The 15,660-nt window shown below is 41.2% G+C and overlaps 1 protein-coding gene across 1 annotated transcript in view; it reads right to left on the bottom strand.

Annotated features, from left to right (window-relative positions):
* Positions 1–14,491, bottom strand: part of LOC132778023 (deleted in malignant brain tumors 1 protein-like) — a 45,697-nt gene extending 31,206 nt beyond the window's left edge. The window contains exon 1 of the mRNA XM_060780622.2: positions 14,235–14,491. Within this exon, the coding sequence (XP_060636605.2) occupies positions 14,235–14,328 (94 nt within the window). The 5' untranslated portion in view covers positions 14,329–14,491. The remainder of the gene's footprint in view (positions 1–14,234) is intronic.
* Between the last annotated feature and the right edge of the window lie 1,169 nt (positions 14,492–15,660).

Below are 15,660 nucleotides of genomic sequence, written 5' to 3'. Positions count from 1 at the left end.
GTGTCCGAACCCAAAACGTGATCACCAATAATTCAACTTCATCTTGGAAAGAAGTGACTAGTGGAGTGCTGCGGGGTTTGGTCCCTGCCTTCTTCCTGGTTATAACTAAGGCTGCCTCTACAATGTAGAATGAATGCAATTTGACCCCACTTTAACTGCCTTGGCTCCATACTATGGAATCCTGTGGTGGGTTGTTGTTCAGTGAGACATCTGCACTCAATATTTTATAATACTACAGATCCCATGATTCCATAGTATTGATCTTAATCCAATCAAGTTCATTCTTTTCCAAGCTATCCTTCCTACAAGCATTTGTAAATTCAAAATCTTTCTAAATTTGGGATTAATATTGTTGGAGGTTGTAAATGTAAATAAACAGGAGCTTTACCACAGTTTCTGAACCAAAATATACCCTGCAGTATAATAAAGTGTCACTTGGGCTTGTGTAACAAGTAACAGTATCTTTACTTCCATTCAAAAGATCAAACAAGGCAACAATATATACAGCAGTCTCTCTAAATTCACACAGAGAACAGAGGGAATAAACAGTCCTTTTAAACAGTCTTTGAAATATGCTTCAAGCCTTAGAAATGATCAGGCTTCAGAGAGTTGGCAGCTATTTCCATCCTTGCTGTTTCAAGTCAGCGCTCTCTTCACTCTCCAAGGTGAAAGTGGCAGCCAATCAAAACCCTGGCTCCTGGCATGCTCAAGCAATCTGCTGCCGACACATGTCTTTCCAGTAAACCCATTTACATCATAGTGTCTTTTCACAAATCTCCACAAATATGCCATACTTCAATTGTGAACTAAAACAACTAATTTGAATCTCATAATTTAAAACACTGTAATTCCCTGCACTTGAAAATCTAAAAGAAAAGAAGAAATAACTTTGCCAAAATACAGAAGAATGAAAAATGTAAAAAATTGTCACTCATTGAACAAGTAAACAAGAAAATACACAAATTCCTCAATTAATTTCATGCTCAATTTTTAGCTTAGTATCACTTTAGTTTAATAAAGCTATCCCTTCCTGTCATAAATGGCTATCTTAAAAGATATTTCTTCCTAAACTTAGTTACCATATACTATAAGTTGACCTCATGTATAAGTCGAGGGCATGTTTTGGAGCCAAAGTTATGGATTTTCAGACAACCTGTGGATAAGTCCAAGGTAAGGATTCTATTTTTCAATCTGTTTTCAAGTGTTTATGCTTGCTTGAGCTGTGCACAAAATATTGATCACTGGCATGTTCTTGTTTGAGCACACACAAGACATCAAAGCCTACTGGGGCAAAGAGACACTCCAGCAAATGTTGGCATATCAAGTTATTATATTATTTACTCTGCCACAGGAACACAATCCTGATAATTCTGTTTTTCCTTCTTAAGCATTTCATGTCACACTCAAGAGAATTGCTTTCTATCACCTAAAGATGTGTTGGTTTACAATAGAGGAATAATCATACTTAGGATCCAATTGCCTCTAACCAACACAACAACCTACTGGTAAATATAGAAGCTTTATTTTCTCATGGAGTGGAAACTCCTGTGATGAGAGAGATCAGGAAAGGGAGGTTTGAGAGATCTCAGGCCGCATCTAGGTCCATTCTACAGTGCCATATAATTCAGATTTTCAAAGCGGATAATCCACATTATTTGCTTTTAACTGGATTATATGGCTCTACACTACCTGTGCTGTCACACCCTGGGCCTGTAGCAATTGTCTATTAACAGCACATGATCTTTATGTGCCCAGCGGGACACCGGGGTGCCTCGGCTGAGAGGTCCTATGAATTTCCCTATACTAAGTCTTTAGAAGCTTGGAAAGTTTAACAAAGTTCTTTATTGTTGCAACAAATCAGTCAAATACTTCTTAGAGCTTGAACAAATCAACCAAATATTTCTTAACTTGTCCACATTGGACAGGCAACTTGCTTCATGAACTGTTTCTTCCTTCTATGAGGGAAATCCTTTTGACCCCTCCCTGGGCAATCTGTCTTTTAGGCTTAGCTGGCGTGGGGCCCTACTCCCGGTTCCAATTTGCTTTATGGGTACCCGAGTAGGCCTTACCAGATAAAACTCTGAAGATTTTCCAGCTGGAGTCCTTTGGATTTTTTCCACAAATGCTGTGGATCTGTTTCTTTAATCCCAACAATGGCTGTGCTGTATTTCTTAGTAAAGCTGTGAGAATTGTCTTCCCCAGCCAAGCTTGTAAGAAACGAAGTTTTTCTACAGGAGGGAAAAACTCACACGTCCTGTAGTTGGGCTTCAAACTGTAAGATTGAACAAACTGTCTCCTTTTCCCTCCTGAACTTGGGGAAAAGGACGGTTCCAAAAGCCCTAATGATGATAGGCAGGCTGCTAGCCTATGACTGCAGCCTGGGGGAAGCTGCTTAACTGCAAAATGCCTGGCTAACAGAAACACGTGCAAACTAACCATGCATAGAAAAAGAAAATTTAGTGTGCTAGCACAGCTTCTGGCATAGCCGTGCTAGCACACTACCATACAATCTAGTTTAAAGAAGATAATCTGGATTTTATATGGCAGTGTAGATGGGGCTTTGAACTGGATTATATGGCAGTGTAGACTGGCAGTTCAACGCAAATAATGTGGATTATCTGTTCTGAGCATCTGGATTAGATGGCAGTGTAGAAGGGACCACAGCAGCTCCTGCTGCTTATTTATGAGAGGTTTATTGTGTCCCCCAAGTATGGAATATTCTTGCCTTGTAAATGTGAATGGTGTTGATGTTTCGGTTGGCCGAATTCTTTTATTTATTTATTTCTCTCTCTCTTTCTACTTCATTTATATTCATGGTTTTCCTTGGGATTCTTATTGGTTTCCTTTTTTTTTTTTTTACTGTTTTATTGAACCCAGCATTGTACAGTGGCTTCCGAGTGTTGGACTTTGATCTGAAGAGCAGGGTTTAAAGTCCTATTCAGCCATGGAAACCCACTGGGTGACCTTGAGCATATCACACTCTCTGAGCCTCAGAGAAAGGCAAAGGCAAACCCCCTCAATAAATCTTGCCCTGAGATAGCATTGCTTCGAAATCACCATAAATCAGATACAACTAGAAGGTACACAACAGCAAGACCACTCTGATATCCATAAGGATGGAGGGGCAGTTTAAAAATATTTAAGGAAAGACATAAAGCCATCTAAAAAATATAGTGACAATTAATTAGCATGAGACAGATAGAATTTGGAAAAGAATGGTGGCTGGAGGCCTCTGGGGACCCTTCCACACAGTCCTCTATCTCAGAACACCAAGGCAGAAAATCTCACAATATCTGCTTTGAACTGGGTTATAGGAGTCCACACTCATATAATGTGGGATTTTCTGCTTTGATATTCTGGGATATATGGCAGTGTGGAAGGGCCCTGGGAGACTTAAGCCTCCATTTTTCCAAGCTTTGGAATTAGAGAGGTAAATCTAAACAGCCAGATCTATCTATAGAGAAATAGGCAGTTTCATGCAACGGACACATGAAAGCCAAGCTAGATATGCTGTTTGCAAAAATAATCTGCTCCTGTGAGATTTACCAATAGAATAAAATAATAATTGCAGGGTTTGACTCTGATTGGGACCATGGCATAAAGGGATGGAATCATCATTGTTCAGATGCACAATACGAGAAGAGAGCTTCCTTTGGCATCCTCTCACTATGAATTGTATGCACAAAGTACATTCCATTCCCATAAAGTAGGAGGCCATCAAACGAAGTTTGGAGTCTGCACTTGGAGCAAAGGGAGTAAAACCTTTCTGCCATTCTCTGGATCAATGTATTGTTGAAGGCTTTCATGGCCGGAATCACTGGGTTGTTGTAGGTTTTCTAAGATCTACAGAGACACTCGCTGGAACACCCCAGCAAGCGAGAGTCCAAAAGTTGCAGGCTCAAACTCAGAACCTCAATCAGTGGCTGATACCAAATGAGAGACTCCCCCCTGGGCACACAGAAAACTGGGTGACTTGGAAAGCGCTGAACAGACTACGCTCTGGCACCACGAGATGCAGAGCCAACCTTAAGAAATGGGGCTACAAAGTGGAATCCATGACATGCAAGTGTGGAGAAGAGCAAACCACAGACCACCTGCTGCAATGCAACCTGAGCCCAGCCACATGCACCATGGAGGACCTCCTTGCGGCAACACCAGAGGCACTCCAAGTGGCCAGCTTGCAAATTCTGTGTTTTGACTGTTTATTTGTTTGTTTTTGTTAAAAATGTAATACAAATGACACGATAAATAAAATGTAGGTTTTTTGGGCTGTTATGGCCATATTTGAGAGGCATTCTCTCCTGACATTTCACCTGCATCTATGGTAGGCATCCTCAGAGGTTGTGAGGTATATTGGAAACAAGGAAATTTGGGTTTATATATAATTTTCCTTGTTTCCAACAGACCTCACAACCTCTGAGGATGCCTGCCATAGATGCAGGTGAAACGTCAGGAGAGAATGCTTCTGGAACATGATCGTACAACCCAAAAACCTACAACAACCCATTCTCTGTATCCATTTGCAACCCCCATTGCCTAGTACTGAGCATAGAACAGCGAAAGGGGGCAAATTGTGGCCCAAAATCTTTATTAGTTGTAATTCAAGAGTCTCTCCTTCAAAATTAGTTATTTTTTTCATAAATGAAGATCCATGTTTTACTTGCGTGCATGATTTATTTTGCCCATTCAGCATTGTTCTACTAGTACTGCAACGATTGAGGAAGCAACACATTTCATAACCTTACAAAATCTGGACCACAAAGTAAAATTGCTTGGGCAATAGCATCACAAAAACGGTAAAAATGATGAATATACTATAGCAGAAAAATTCACAAACGAACTGATTTCTGCAAGACAGTGACCTAAATCCAATTGTTAGTTGTAACTGGAGCAGAGCAATTCAATCAATGGAATTTACCTATAGTAAGTGTTGTCTTACCAAGTTCTCTTTCATCCAGTGTTCAAGAGAGAAGTGGACAGAATGGTAGCCCTTCAGATGATGTTGGATTACAAAGACCAGTAGTCTTCACCAGCACAGCCACTGGGGTTTGCAGTCCATCATCTGCATTACTTTCATCGTTCCAACCCCTGATTAATAACCATGTCGCTGCTACTGAGAACCCATCCAGACAGGCCCAAAATGCAGGACCTGACTGGGTTTTTACCAGGGGCATCCAAATGACTAGGCATGCGCGATCAATTAAAAAAATCTTTCAAAAGTCATTACAAAATTAGGGGGCAATGGTGTTTTGTTTCTAAAGTGTTTCTAAAATATAATTAGTCAAAAATTCATTGCTAATCATGAGAGTAACAAATTTTTGTTACTTTTTCATTATAGTAATTGTGTATAATTACTAGGCATATGCAAAAGAAATCAGAAGTAGGTTCTTGTGGGTTTTTTTCAGGCTATAGAGCCATGTTCTAGAGGCATTTCTCCTGACGTTTCGCCTGCATCTATGGCAAGCATCCTCAGAGGTTGTGAGGATTCTTGCCATAGATGCAGGCGAAACGTCAGGAGAAATGCCTCTAGAACATGGCTCTATAGCCCGAAAAAAACCCACAAGAACCTAGTGATTCCAGCCATGAAAGCCTTCGAAATCAGAAGTGTTGGAAATCGTAAGAAAATTGGAAGTTTTGTAACGTGGAAGCTATATTGAAAGCGTTTGTGTGGCCCACACCAAATATTTTAGTATCAACATTTACCCCATACTTTTTCGTTTTAGTTCTGTAAGTCTTGGAAAACTACCAAAGTAAATTTCATATTCAGGACAAGGAAGCAAAGCCATAAAGCCAAAAAGGCAGCCTGCCTGCCTGCCTGCCTGGAATTAACAGAGCCTCAGCATTAGGAGCCATGAAAAGACAGAGCAGTGCTTTTTTGGAACTACTGGGAAATGTAGTTTGGGAAGGGGAGGAACCCTATGCTACATAATTCAAACGGCTCTCCCCTAAACTACATGTATGTATCAGCATCATAAAGCCCCAATTAAGAGAGGAGATCAGTCTACAGCCAGCCAGGATTCCAATACATTTGTTAATGTTCTACTCTATGATTTCTGTTCCTGGGTTATAAATGGCAGTTTCTAATTGGTTCTGTCAAAAAAACATGGCAAAAGTTTATAACACTACCAAAACTGTCTTTGTACAAGGGATATTGTCCTATAGCATCTTTTTCTTTGTTGAGTTCCCACCAATTTAACAAAGTTTCTGCCACAAAAACAAAGTTTCTGAAGTAGAACAACTTTCACAGTAAGAACTACACAGTTAAACAGGAAATAACGCTTTCAAACCAGAAACAGATTTTCTTTATTATGAAAAAATGTTCTCTATAAAAAGTTTGAAAATTTACCAAAGATCTGTGAATAAGTGAAATATTCTGAAATTTGGTGGGCTAACAGTGGTAAATGTATTGTCGAAGGCTGTCATGGCCGGAATCACTGGGTTGTTGTAGGTTTTCCGGGCTATATGGCCATGTTCTAGAGGCATTCTCTCCTGATGCTTTGCCTACATCTGTGGCCACTACCTCTGAGGATGCTTGCCACAGATGCAGGTGAAATGTCAGGAGAGAATGCCTCTAGAACATGGCCATATAGCCCGGAAAACCTACAGCAACCCAGTGGTAAATGTGTTCTACCATTGTAGCAAGTTTCACCCCAGTAACTTTAAAAATACAAGAGATAGGAGCCCCTGAAGTTTTCCCATAGTAATTATCTGAAAATGTAGTTGGGGGAGCAAGGAGCCATATGCCTGCCCTAAACTACATTTCCCAGACTACATCAGCATCAGAAAGCATCAATCAGGATAGTGGAGAGGGAGGTTTGTCCCTCCCTAACAGCAGTGAGAATCTGCAAAGAGGAGGACTGACTGATACATCTCTCTCTAATAAATAAGCCAATCTCTGTGCTGGGCTTGAAAAATTAATGACCTAAATCAGGGGTCCTCAGACTTTTTAAACAGAGGGCCAGGTCACAGTCCCTCAAACTGTTGGAGGGCCGGATTATAATTTGAAAAAAATGAATGCATTCCTATGCACACTGCACATATCTTATTTGTAGTGCAAAAAACACTTAAAAACAATACAATAATTAAAATGAAGAACAATTTTAACAAATATAAACTTATTAGTATTTCAATGGGAAGTGTGGACCTGCTTTCGGCTGATGAGATAGGATTGTTGTTGCTGCTGCTGTTGTTGTGTGTTTTCAAGTCATTTCAGACTTAGGTTGACCCTGAGCAAGGGCTGGGTAAATGACCTTGGAGGGCCGTATCCAGCCCCTGGGCCTTAGTTTGAGGACCCCTGACCTAAACGGATGGCCCTTGGGGGTTTTGAACTGGATTGTATGAGTCTACACTGTCATATAATCCAGTTCAAAGCAGATAATTTGGATTTTTTATGGCAGTGTAGAAGGGGCCTCAGTAACATTACACCTAAACCAGAAAGTGTGTAGCCAAGTTTGTTTGGATTATTTTTTTTGGGGGGGGGGGCACATAACACCAAAAAGTATGGCCCACATTAGTAGCAAAAATGTAGGATATCTGACTGAAAGCAAAACACAGCTCAAATGTGAATCCAGTGACGCAGTCCTGTTTTCCTCCCTTAACACTACTTCCTCAATTTTCAATTTTACTTCTCGCCTTAAAAGACCCTTCTGCTATATGAGTTAAGAGATATGGGCCCCTTCTTCTATGCCGCCAGATAATCCAGTTTATCAAATCAGATATTCCACATTATTTTATTTGAACTAGGTTATTTTAGGTGGGATCTACACTGACCTATATCCCAGGATCTTATTCCAGATTATCTGGCAGTGTAAATTTATGTAATCCAGTTCAAAACAGATAATCTGGGATCAAATTCTGGGATATAGGACTGTGTAGATCAGGGGTCCTCAAACCTTTTAAACAGAGGGCTGGGTCACAGTCCCTCAAACTGTTGGAGGGCTGGATTATAATTTGAAAAAAGCATGAATGGAATCCTATGGACACTGCACATATCTTATTTGTAATGCAAAAAAAACCCGCACACTTAAAAACAATAAATAATTAAAATGAAGAACAATTTTAACAAATATAAACTTATTAGTATTTCAATGGAAAGTGTGGGTCTCCTTTTGGCTGATGAGATAAGATTGGTGTTCTTGTGTGTTTTCAAGTCATTTCAGATTTAGGTTGACCCTGAGCGAGGGCCGGGTAAATGACCTTGGACGGCCGTATCTGGCCCCTGGGCCTTAGTTTGAGGACCCCTAGTGTAGATCCATCTGGAGGGCACTTACAGACATGCCAAAAACCCACACGAAAAAATAACCCAGTTCTGCACAGATTCTAGACCCCATCTCCAACCCAAACAGTTGGTTAGCATAAGAGAGGTAGAGGCTGAGGGCATTAGGTGCAGGAGATTTCACTCATAGCTGCTCAGGGATCTCGGGAGAGCCCTAGATAGCCATGTGTGACTGCTTTGACCTGCTAAGCAAGGAGACATGGTAGCCTGCCACATCCTCATGCACGGGAAGACAGAGGAGAGCCGGAGGGAGGAGGGAGCAAACTTGTTTTCTGCTTCCTTGGAGATTAGGACGTGGAACAATGGCTTCAAACTACAAGAGAGGAGATTCCATCTGAACATGAGGAAGAACTTCCTGACTGTGAGAGCCGTTCAGCAGTGGAACTCTCTGCCCCGGAGTGTGGTGGAGGCTCCTTCTTTGGAAGCTTTTAAACAGGGGCTTGGATGGCCATCTGTCAGGGGTGATTTGAATGCAATATTCCTGCTTCTTGGCAGGGGGTTGGATTGGATGGCCCATGAGGTCTCTTCCAACTCTTTGATTCTATGATTCTAGGAAGGAGCCCAAAGGGCTGCATCCGGCCCACAGGCCTGGTTTGGTCCTGAGCTAACACAACACAGTTGGAGACACTTTCTCTTCTATGTTAAATATTTTGGATTATGGTTCCCATCAGCTACAAGCAACATGGACAGTGTTATCGGAAGAATGGAGATAAGATCTATGATATATTGATAGCTCATCTTGCAGTTGGAGTCACCATATTTAAAAATAACCAGAGGTCTTGTATTATTATTAACCTGAGTCGCCTTCAGATGTCTAGCGCCGCATCGGACAGGTAACAGTAGGAGACTCCATATTAGTTCAGACCCCTCTTTCAGATGATGTTAAGAATGCAGATTAGCGCTTTGGTGTTTATTTATTTACTAGTGTATATACCAGGCATTGCCTGGGTGTCAGAGGACCCACTGCCCTCTGCGTTCATTCCTTTTCTCTCTTTCTTTCCTCAACCCACAATACATTTTCACCTTTCTTTCGCTCCCTCCATTCTCCTTTCTTTTCTTTTCTTTCCTTCCTTCCTTCTTCCTTTCCTCTCATACTCAAGTTAAATTTCCTTCCTAGTGACATCACAGAGAGCAACTTCACCTAGCAACTTACAATCCAGTGACATCATACTTCACCTAGCAACAGCCTTTGTGGTACAGATAGAACAGACAAACATACTTTTATACAGTAGAGTCTCACTTAGCCAACATAAACAGGCTGGCAGAATGTCAGATAAACAAAAATGTCGGATAATATGGAGTCTCCTACTGTTACCTGTCCGACGCGGCGCTAGACATCTAGAATACTAACAACGGGGACTCAAAGGGTTAGGGCAAGGCAATATCTCGGGGCTAGAGCAGCTCACCAGGAAGTGCCCGGATGTGGAAGAGAAGTGTGGAAATCAAAGGGAAGGAGGGAGGACACTTTCGTTTCTGGTCCTTTTCCCCCTTTCCTGCCTCTTCCTCCTCCTTGTCTTGCCTTTTTCACTTACTGGGAATGAAGAAAGAGTTGGGGAGCGCTCCTTTAATTGAAGGGAAAATGCTTGAGGAAAAGGGGGTCATCGGTTAAGAGTGTTGGATAGGTGAAGGTCAGATAAGCAAGACTTTACTGTACCATTGGAAGGAAGGCCCAAATAAGGTTGGCATCATAGTTAGAGAGTTTTTAAAATCCTTTATCCTTTTGTCTATATTCTGGATAAAATGTCCACTATTGACATCCGGACATGCGAGTTCTTTTCCTGATTGGGAGCATATGTGGAGGGCTGAACAATCCCTGTTCTGCAATCTACACATTGATCCCAAAATGTTTTATTTGTGTACCTTTGCTGATTTGGCAACCTGATAATAGGCTGTGATCAAAGTTTAAGTTTCTCTTCACTTTCAGTCTTGCTTTATTTTTTAATCTAGTGGACAGAGAATGTTCCTTGCAAAGTTCTGGCCCTTTTTGGTTTCTTGGGTCCCTTCTACACTGCCATATAAAATCCGCATTAGCTGCTTTGAACTGAATTGTATGGCAGTGTAGACTCAGGCAAACAATTTCAAATCAGATAATGTGGGTTATCCACTTTGATAATCTGGATTATATGGCAGTGCAGGAGAAGCCTTGGAGAGATGGTCCATAGGATCCACCAAGTGGGCCAGTATGGACCTTGGCTATTCTGTGGAGTGTGTGAAAACAGCAATGAATGCTCAAGTAATGGAAACAGACCACAGCTATTGTTCCAGAAGGTCCTTCCTTGGATATTTGATTTGCACCAAACCAAGTCAGCCCTGAAACAGGTGTAACACATTTATTTATTTATTTGGCCTGAGCTCTTATAAAAGAAGGTGTGCTTTGCTAAAGAAAAAATAGCACTTTTCTCAATGTTTAGGCATCACTACTAGAATCTTTGGGTACTTTCCAAAGTACCCAAAGTGCCCCATGCATTTCATAGATTAATCAAAGGATACTCAGAGGCTGTTTTGCCACTCCCCCCCCCCCTGAAATATAGTGTACTGTACTAGCATTAATTGGCAGTATCCTGTTGAAGTAGAGCTGACCCTGATTAGATTGTTCACAGATTCAATTAAAATGTTCTCTTTAGGAAAATATAGTCTCCAGCATGACACTATGGTCAACTGCTCCCAGTCACACTACAGGACCTAGGGATTCCTATTGTGAAAACCTCTCTAGGAGTTTCTAGATCCTCCAGTGCAAGATAACAATCTTACCCATTCCCTCCTGTCTTTCCCCGTCCTCTGGGATGACCAGGCATTTCATGTCCTTTCTGCGCCTTTCCCGTCTTCTTCCCACTTTCTCCAGTTTGGTATCAGGTAACACCTGACTTCTGAAGACGTTCGTGTCCATGCGCTTAGGAAATGGAGCACCATGGAGTCCCCCCAAAAGTGCTCTTATATCATGTGATGGCCTCCATGGGACTCCCACAGAGATCCGTTTCCTAAGTGCATGAAAACAGAGCCTGAAGACAGTCTGAGGAAATCAATAGTGTTATGCTGGAGGACCTAGACATTCCTAGAGAGGTGTTTTCTTGACTAAAAAAGTAACAATTCAAAGTCTTCTGGGATGACCAGGCATCCCATGTCTTTTTTGTGCCTTTCCTTTCTTCTTCCCGCTTTCTCTCACTTTCTCTAGTTTGGTATCAGGTAACACCTGACTCCTGAAGACGGTCATATCCATGCGCTTAGGAAATGGACCACCATGGAGTCCCACCAGAAGTTCTCTTCCATCATGTAATGGCCTCTGTGGGACTCCCACAGAGGTCTGTTTTCTAAGCACATGAAAACGGAGCCTGAGGACAGTCTGAAGAAGTCCATAGTATTATGCTGGAAGACTCGGGCATTTCTGTTGTTGTTCATTCATTTAGTCGCTTCCGACTCTTCGTGACCTCATGGACCATCCCACGTCAGAGCTCTCTGTCAGCTGTCACCTCCCCCAGCTCCTTCAGAGTCAAGCCAGTCACTTCAAGGATACCATCCATCCATCTTGCCCTTGGTTGGTCCCTCTTCCTTTTTCCTTCAATTTTTCCCAGCATCATCGTCTTCTCTAAGCTTCCCTTTCTTCTCATGATGTGGTCAAAGAACTTCATCTTTGCCTTACTATCCTTCCCTCCAGTGAGCAGTAGGGCTTTATTTCCTGAAGTATGGACGGGTTGGATCTTCTCGAGAAGATTCTTCTCAAGAAGGGCATTCCTAGAGAGGTGTTTTCTTGACTAAAAAAAGTAACAATTTCTTTATTCAAAGTTTTTCACTTTCACTGAGGTTCTGTGCTCCTAGCCCCAGTGAATGAAAAGGCCTGACTATACTGTATTCCAGAATTGGGACTGCCATTAAATTTATGAGTGCCAGCTCAATGGGTACAACTCAGCCTTTCTTACGGCCATACTGGCTGTTGAATTCTGGAAGCTGTAGTCCAAAACCAGGAAATTTCCAAGCAGCCCAAGCTGGATGGTACCACTAATCATCCAGTAGCTCTACTTTTCCAATATAATGCTGTTGGGCAACAACGGTTATGTGGAAAATTGATACGTGGCTTAATTTGAATAAGAGAGAATGAGTATCTAGGCATGCTGCTGACCTCTTTGACCTATGCTTCTTCCCAAGTTAATGAGATATCTAGTGTTCTGTCCCCTGTTCACTCATATGGATTTATGGTACTCCCCCAACTTATAAACTGAAAATAAAGCAAATATATTCTCAGTTAATAATTGCCTTGCTTAATGAAGTAATTACATGAATATTAGCACAGTATTAAAACACTATTGATATTTATATTTTAACAAGCCTATCTTTTTACTGAAATAAGTTTTTATCTGTATCCTCTAATTTTGCAAGTTGCTTTGTGTCCCTCAACTGAGGAAAATGTGCACAAAATAAAAGAAAAGATGATAATAATCATAGTCAAACTTGACAGTATGAAACTTTGTATGTGCTCGGAAACATCCCTTCTATTTTTATTTCAAGACTAAGAGTCAACATCTAATTTAGAAGTTGCTATCTTCAGCCTTCCATGGTTGATCTGTTTATTACTTGTTCTACTATTATTTGTATTAGCATTGATTACTCACAATCCGAAAAAAAGCCAAGGCATGGTTCACCTGAGTTTAAAATAATCCCCAATATTTAACAAATTTATTACAGCTTGAGCTCTTTTAGATGAACAATAATAGAATCATAGAATCAAAGAGTTGGAAGAGACCTCATGGGCCATCCAGTCCAACCCCCTGCCAAGAAGCAGGAAAATTGCATTCAAATCACCCCTGGCAGATGGCCATCCAGCCTCTGTTTAAAAGCTTCCAAAGAAGGAGCCTCCAACACGCTCCGGGGCAGAGAGTTCCACTGCTGAACAGCTCTCACAGTCAGGAAGATCTTCCTCATGTTCAGATGGAATCTCCTCTCTTGTAGTTTGAAGCCATTGTTCCGCGTCCTAGTTTCCAGGGAAGCAGAAAACAAGCTGGCTCCCTCCTCCCTGTGGCTTCCTCTCACATATTTATACATGGTTATCATATCTCCTCTCAGCCTTCTCTTCTTTAGGCTAAACATGCCCAGCTCCTTAAGCCGCTCCTCATAGGGCTTGTTCTCCAGACCCTTGATCATTTTAGTCGCCCTCCTCTGGACACATTCCAGCTTGTCAATATCTCTCTTGAATAGTGGTGCCCAGAATTGGACACAATATTCCAGGTGTGGTCTAACCAAAGCAGAATAGAGGGGTAGCATTACTTCCCTAGATCTAGACACTATGCTCCTATTGATGCAGGCCAAAATCCCATTGGCTTTTTTTGCCACCACATCACATTGTTGGCTCATGTTTAACTTGTCCACAAGGACTCCAATCAATTTCCTCAGATGTATGCAGTCCAATGTTTGGTGTGTGCTGGTTATTGCAAGTCTCACAAAGAATTTTACACTGCTTTGAATCTGATCTGATAAAGCAAAGCTCTTTGTAGGGTCTTTAAGTCACTGTATTCCTATAGGAACATTAACGTTCATTCTGCCTTTATCCTTTACTAGGTAGCCATGTTAGTATGCTGCTGCAAAACTGCAAAAAAAATTGATGCACCTTTAATATTTATACATTTGTTAAAATGTGAGCTTTGTAGATGCACTGCCCATTCCACCAGAAATTGGCCAGTGGGATACCAATGGGTCTCAGCCACCTTCTAATACAATGGTTCCCAACCTGTGTGTCCCCAGTTGTTTTGGCCTCAACTCCCAGAAATCCCAACAGCTGGTAAACTGGCTGGGATTTCTGGGAGATGTAGGCCAAATCAACTGGGGATCAACAGGTTGAGAATCACTGTTCTAATGAGTCTAGTGAGAACTCTTCAAACCATGGAAACATCACAGCAGGGGTAAAGTTACAGGTGAGGGAGAGACATATTTGCTAACTTGCAACCTAAAGTAGAACAGAAAAAGTACTCACCCCAAAAACAGGCAAGAAAAAAAAGAACCATCACAATATCTCTGATTCTCCTTTCTGGACATCTCCATCCAAAGGAAAGAGTAGAAGAAGCCATTGTTCGTCAGTACCCGATGAGGTGATAGCAGCTTCTTTGCTCTGTTGGAGTGCTCACGGCTTAGATACTTGGGCTACAGCTTGTTCTGATGGGACACGTATATAGTTCATTGCCACGGGCAAAGGTTGAGAGACAAAATGCTGGGAAGGGGCTGGTGGAAACTAAGAGGGAGGAGGCTTGTCCTACTTAGTTTGGCTATCTCCCAGCACTGCTGTTTTTCTACATTTGAGATATTGTGAAATAACTTTCAGTTCCCCAGAAATAGATGGCTTTGTACCATGACATAAAGGGTTAACCCTAAGGTCACTGCCCATGAATTTTGCAGATACCATTATGGTTTCATGAGACTTAAGATTCAACCCGTGAGTTGATCATCAATCTGAAAGGTCACATCTGAAATACTGGAAAATATAACAAGAATGTTTCAGAGCACATGTGAGAAGTACCTGTGCTACTTGAGCAAATGGTCCACAAGATATTCTAAAAGAGACTGGCATGTAGAGACTACTGTCTTCTTTTTGTTTTCATTTCATACAAGGATTATTTTTATTTTTTATTTTTTGCAATGGTACAAAAATAAACCAATTTTCTATAACAATTTCTCCCTACTTTAATTAAACCAGAAAATTACCAAAATTGGATATTCAAATAAAGAAGGGAGCATACCTGATTTTTGTCTTTCATTTTGGAAAATGTACTCATTTTCACATCTATTTGCCACAATGCTTCCGTTCAATATTGGTCACTTATTGAATAACTGGGGAATACATTAGAAACAAAATTACTTTAAGCCAGTAAATGTTGTCATTTTTGAAGCGGCTGATCAAACGTTTGGGAAGACAGAGGCATCTGTTTGCAGAAGCAAATAGCAAAGCTAACTTTCAACCATATACAAACATGACTGAGAAAATTGCCCAACTCTTGATTCTTCCAACTGTCACATAAAAGGCCGTGCGCAAAGGCTTTGGCAAATGTCAACTTTATTTTGTCGGTTTCATACAGTCATTTCAGGGGTTACTATGCAAGGCATCATTGAAAGTAATACACAAACCTTTTTTCAGTGCAAACGCAGATCCAGACTGAGAAATCTCAGCCAAAATGCTGAACCATGTTACAAATCAGAGTTTCAAAGTGCCTCCGCTTTATATTTCTTGGAGTGAAAGGCGAACGCACTGCTGAGTTTAGAAGATGGATCACTTCTTATTATTAACTCCATTTCCCCCAAAACCAGGACTCCAGGTAGTTTAGTGATTAAAATAAATACAACACTATTGGAGTATGCAAGAAATCAGTTAGTGTGTGTGTCAACTGTAAAATAAGATGCGCAAAGCT

This window comes from Anolis sagrei, chromosome 6 (assembly GCF_037176765.1).
Source record: "Anolis sagrei isolate rAnoSag1 chromosome 6, rAnoSag1.mat, whole genome shotgun sequence".
NCBI lineage: Eukaryota > Metazoa > Chordata > Lepidosauria > Squamata > Dactyloidae > Anolis > Anolis sagrei.
Note: the sequence above shows the minus strand (reverse complement) of the source record. Positions and strands in the feature narration are given on the sequence as shown.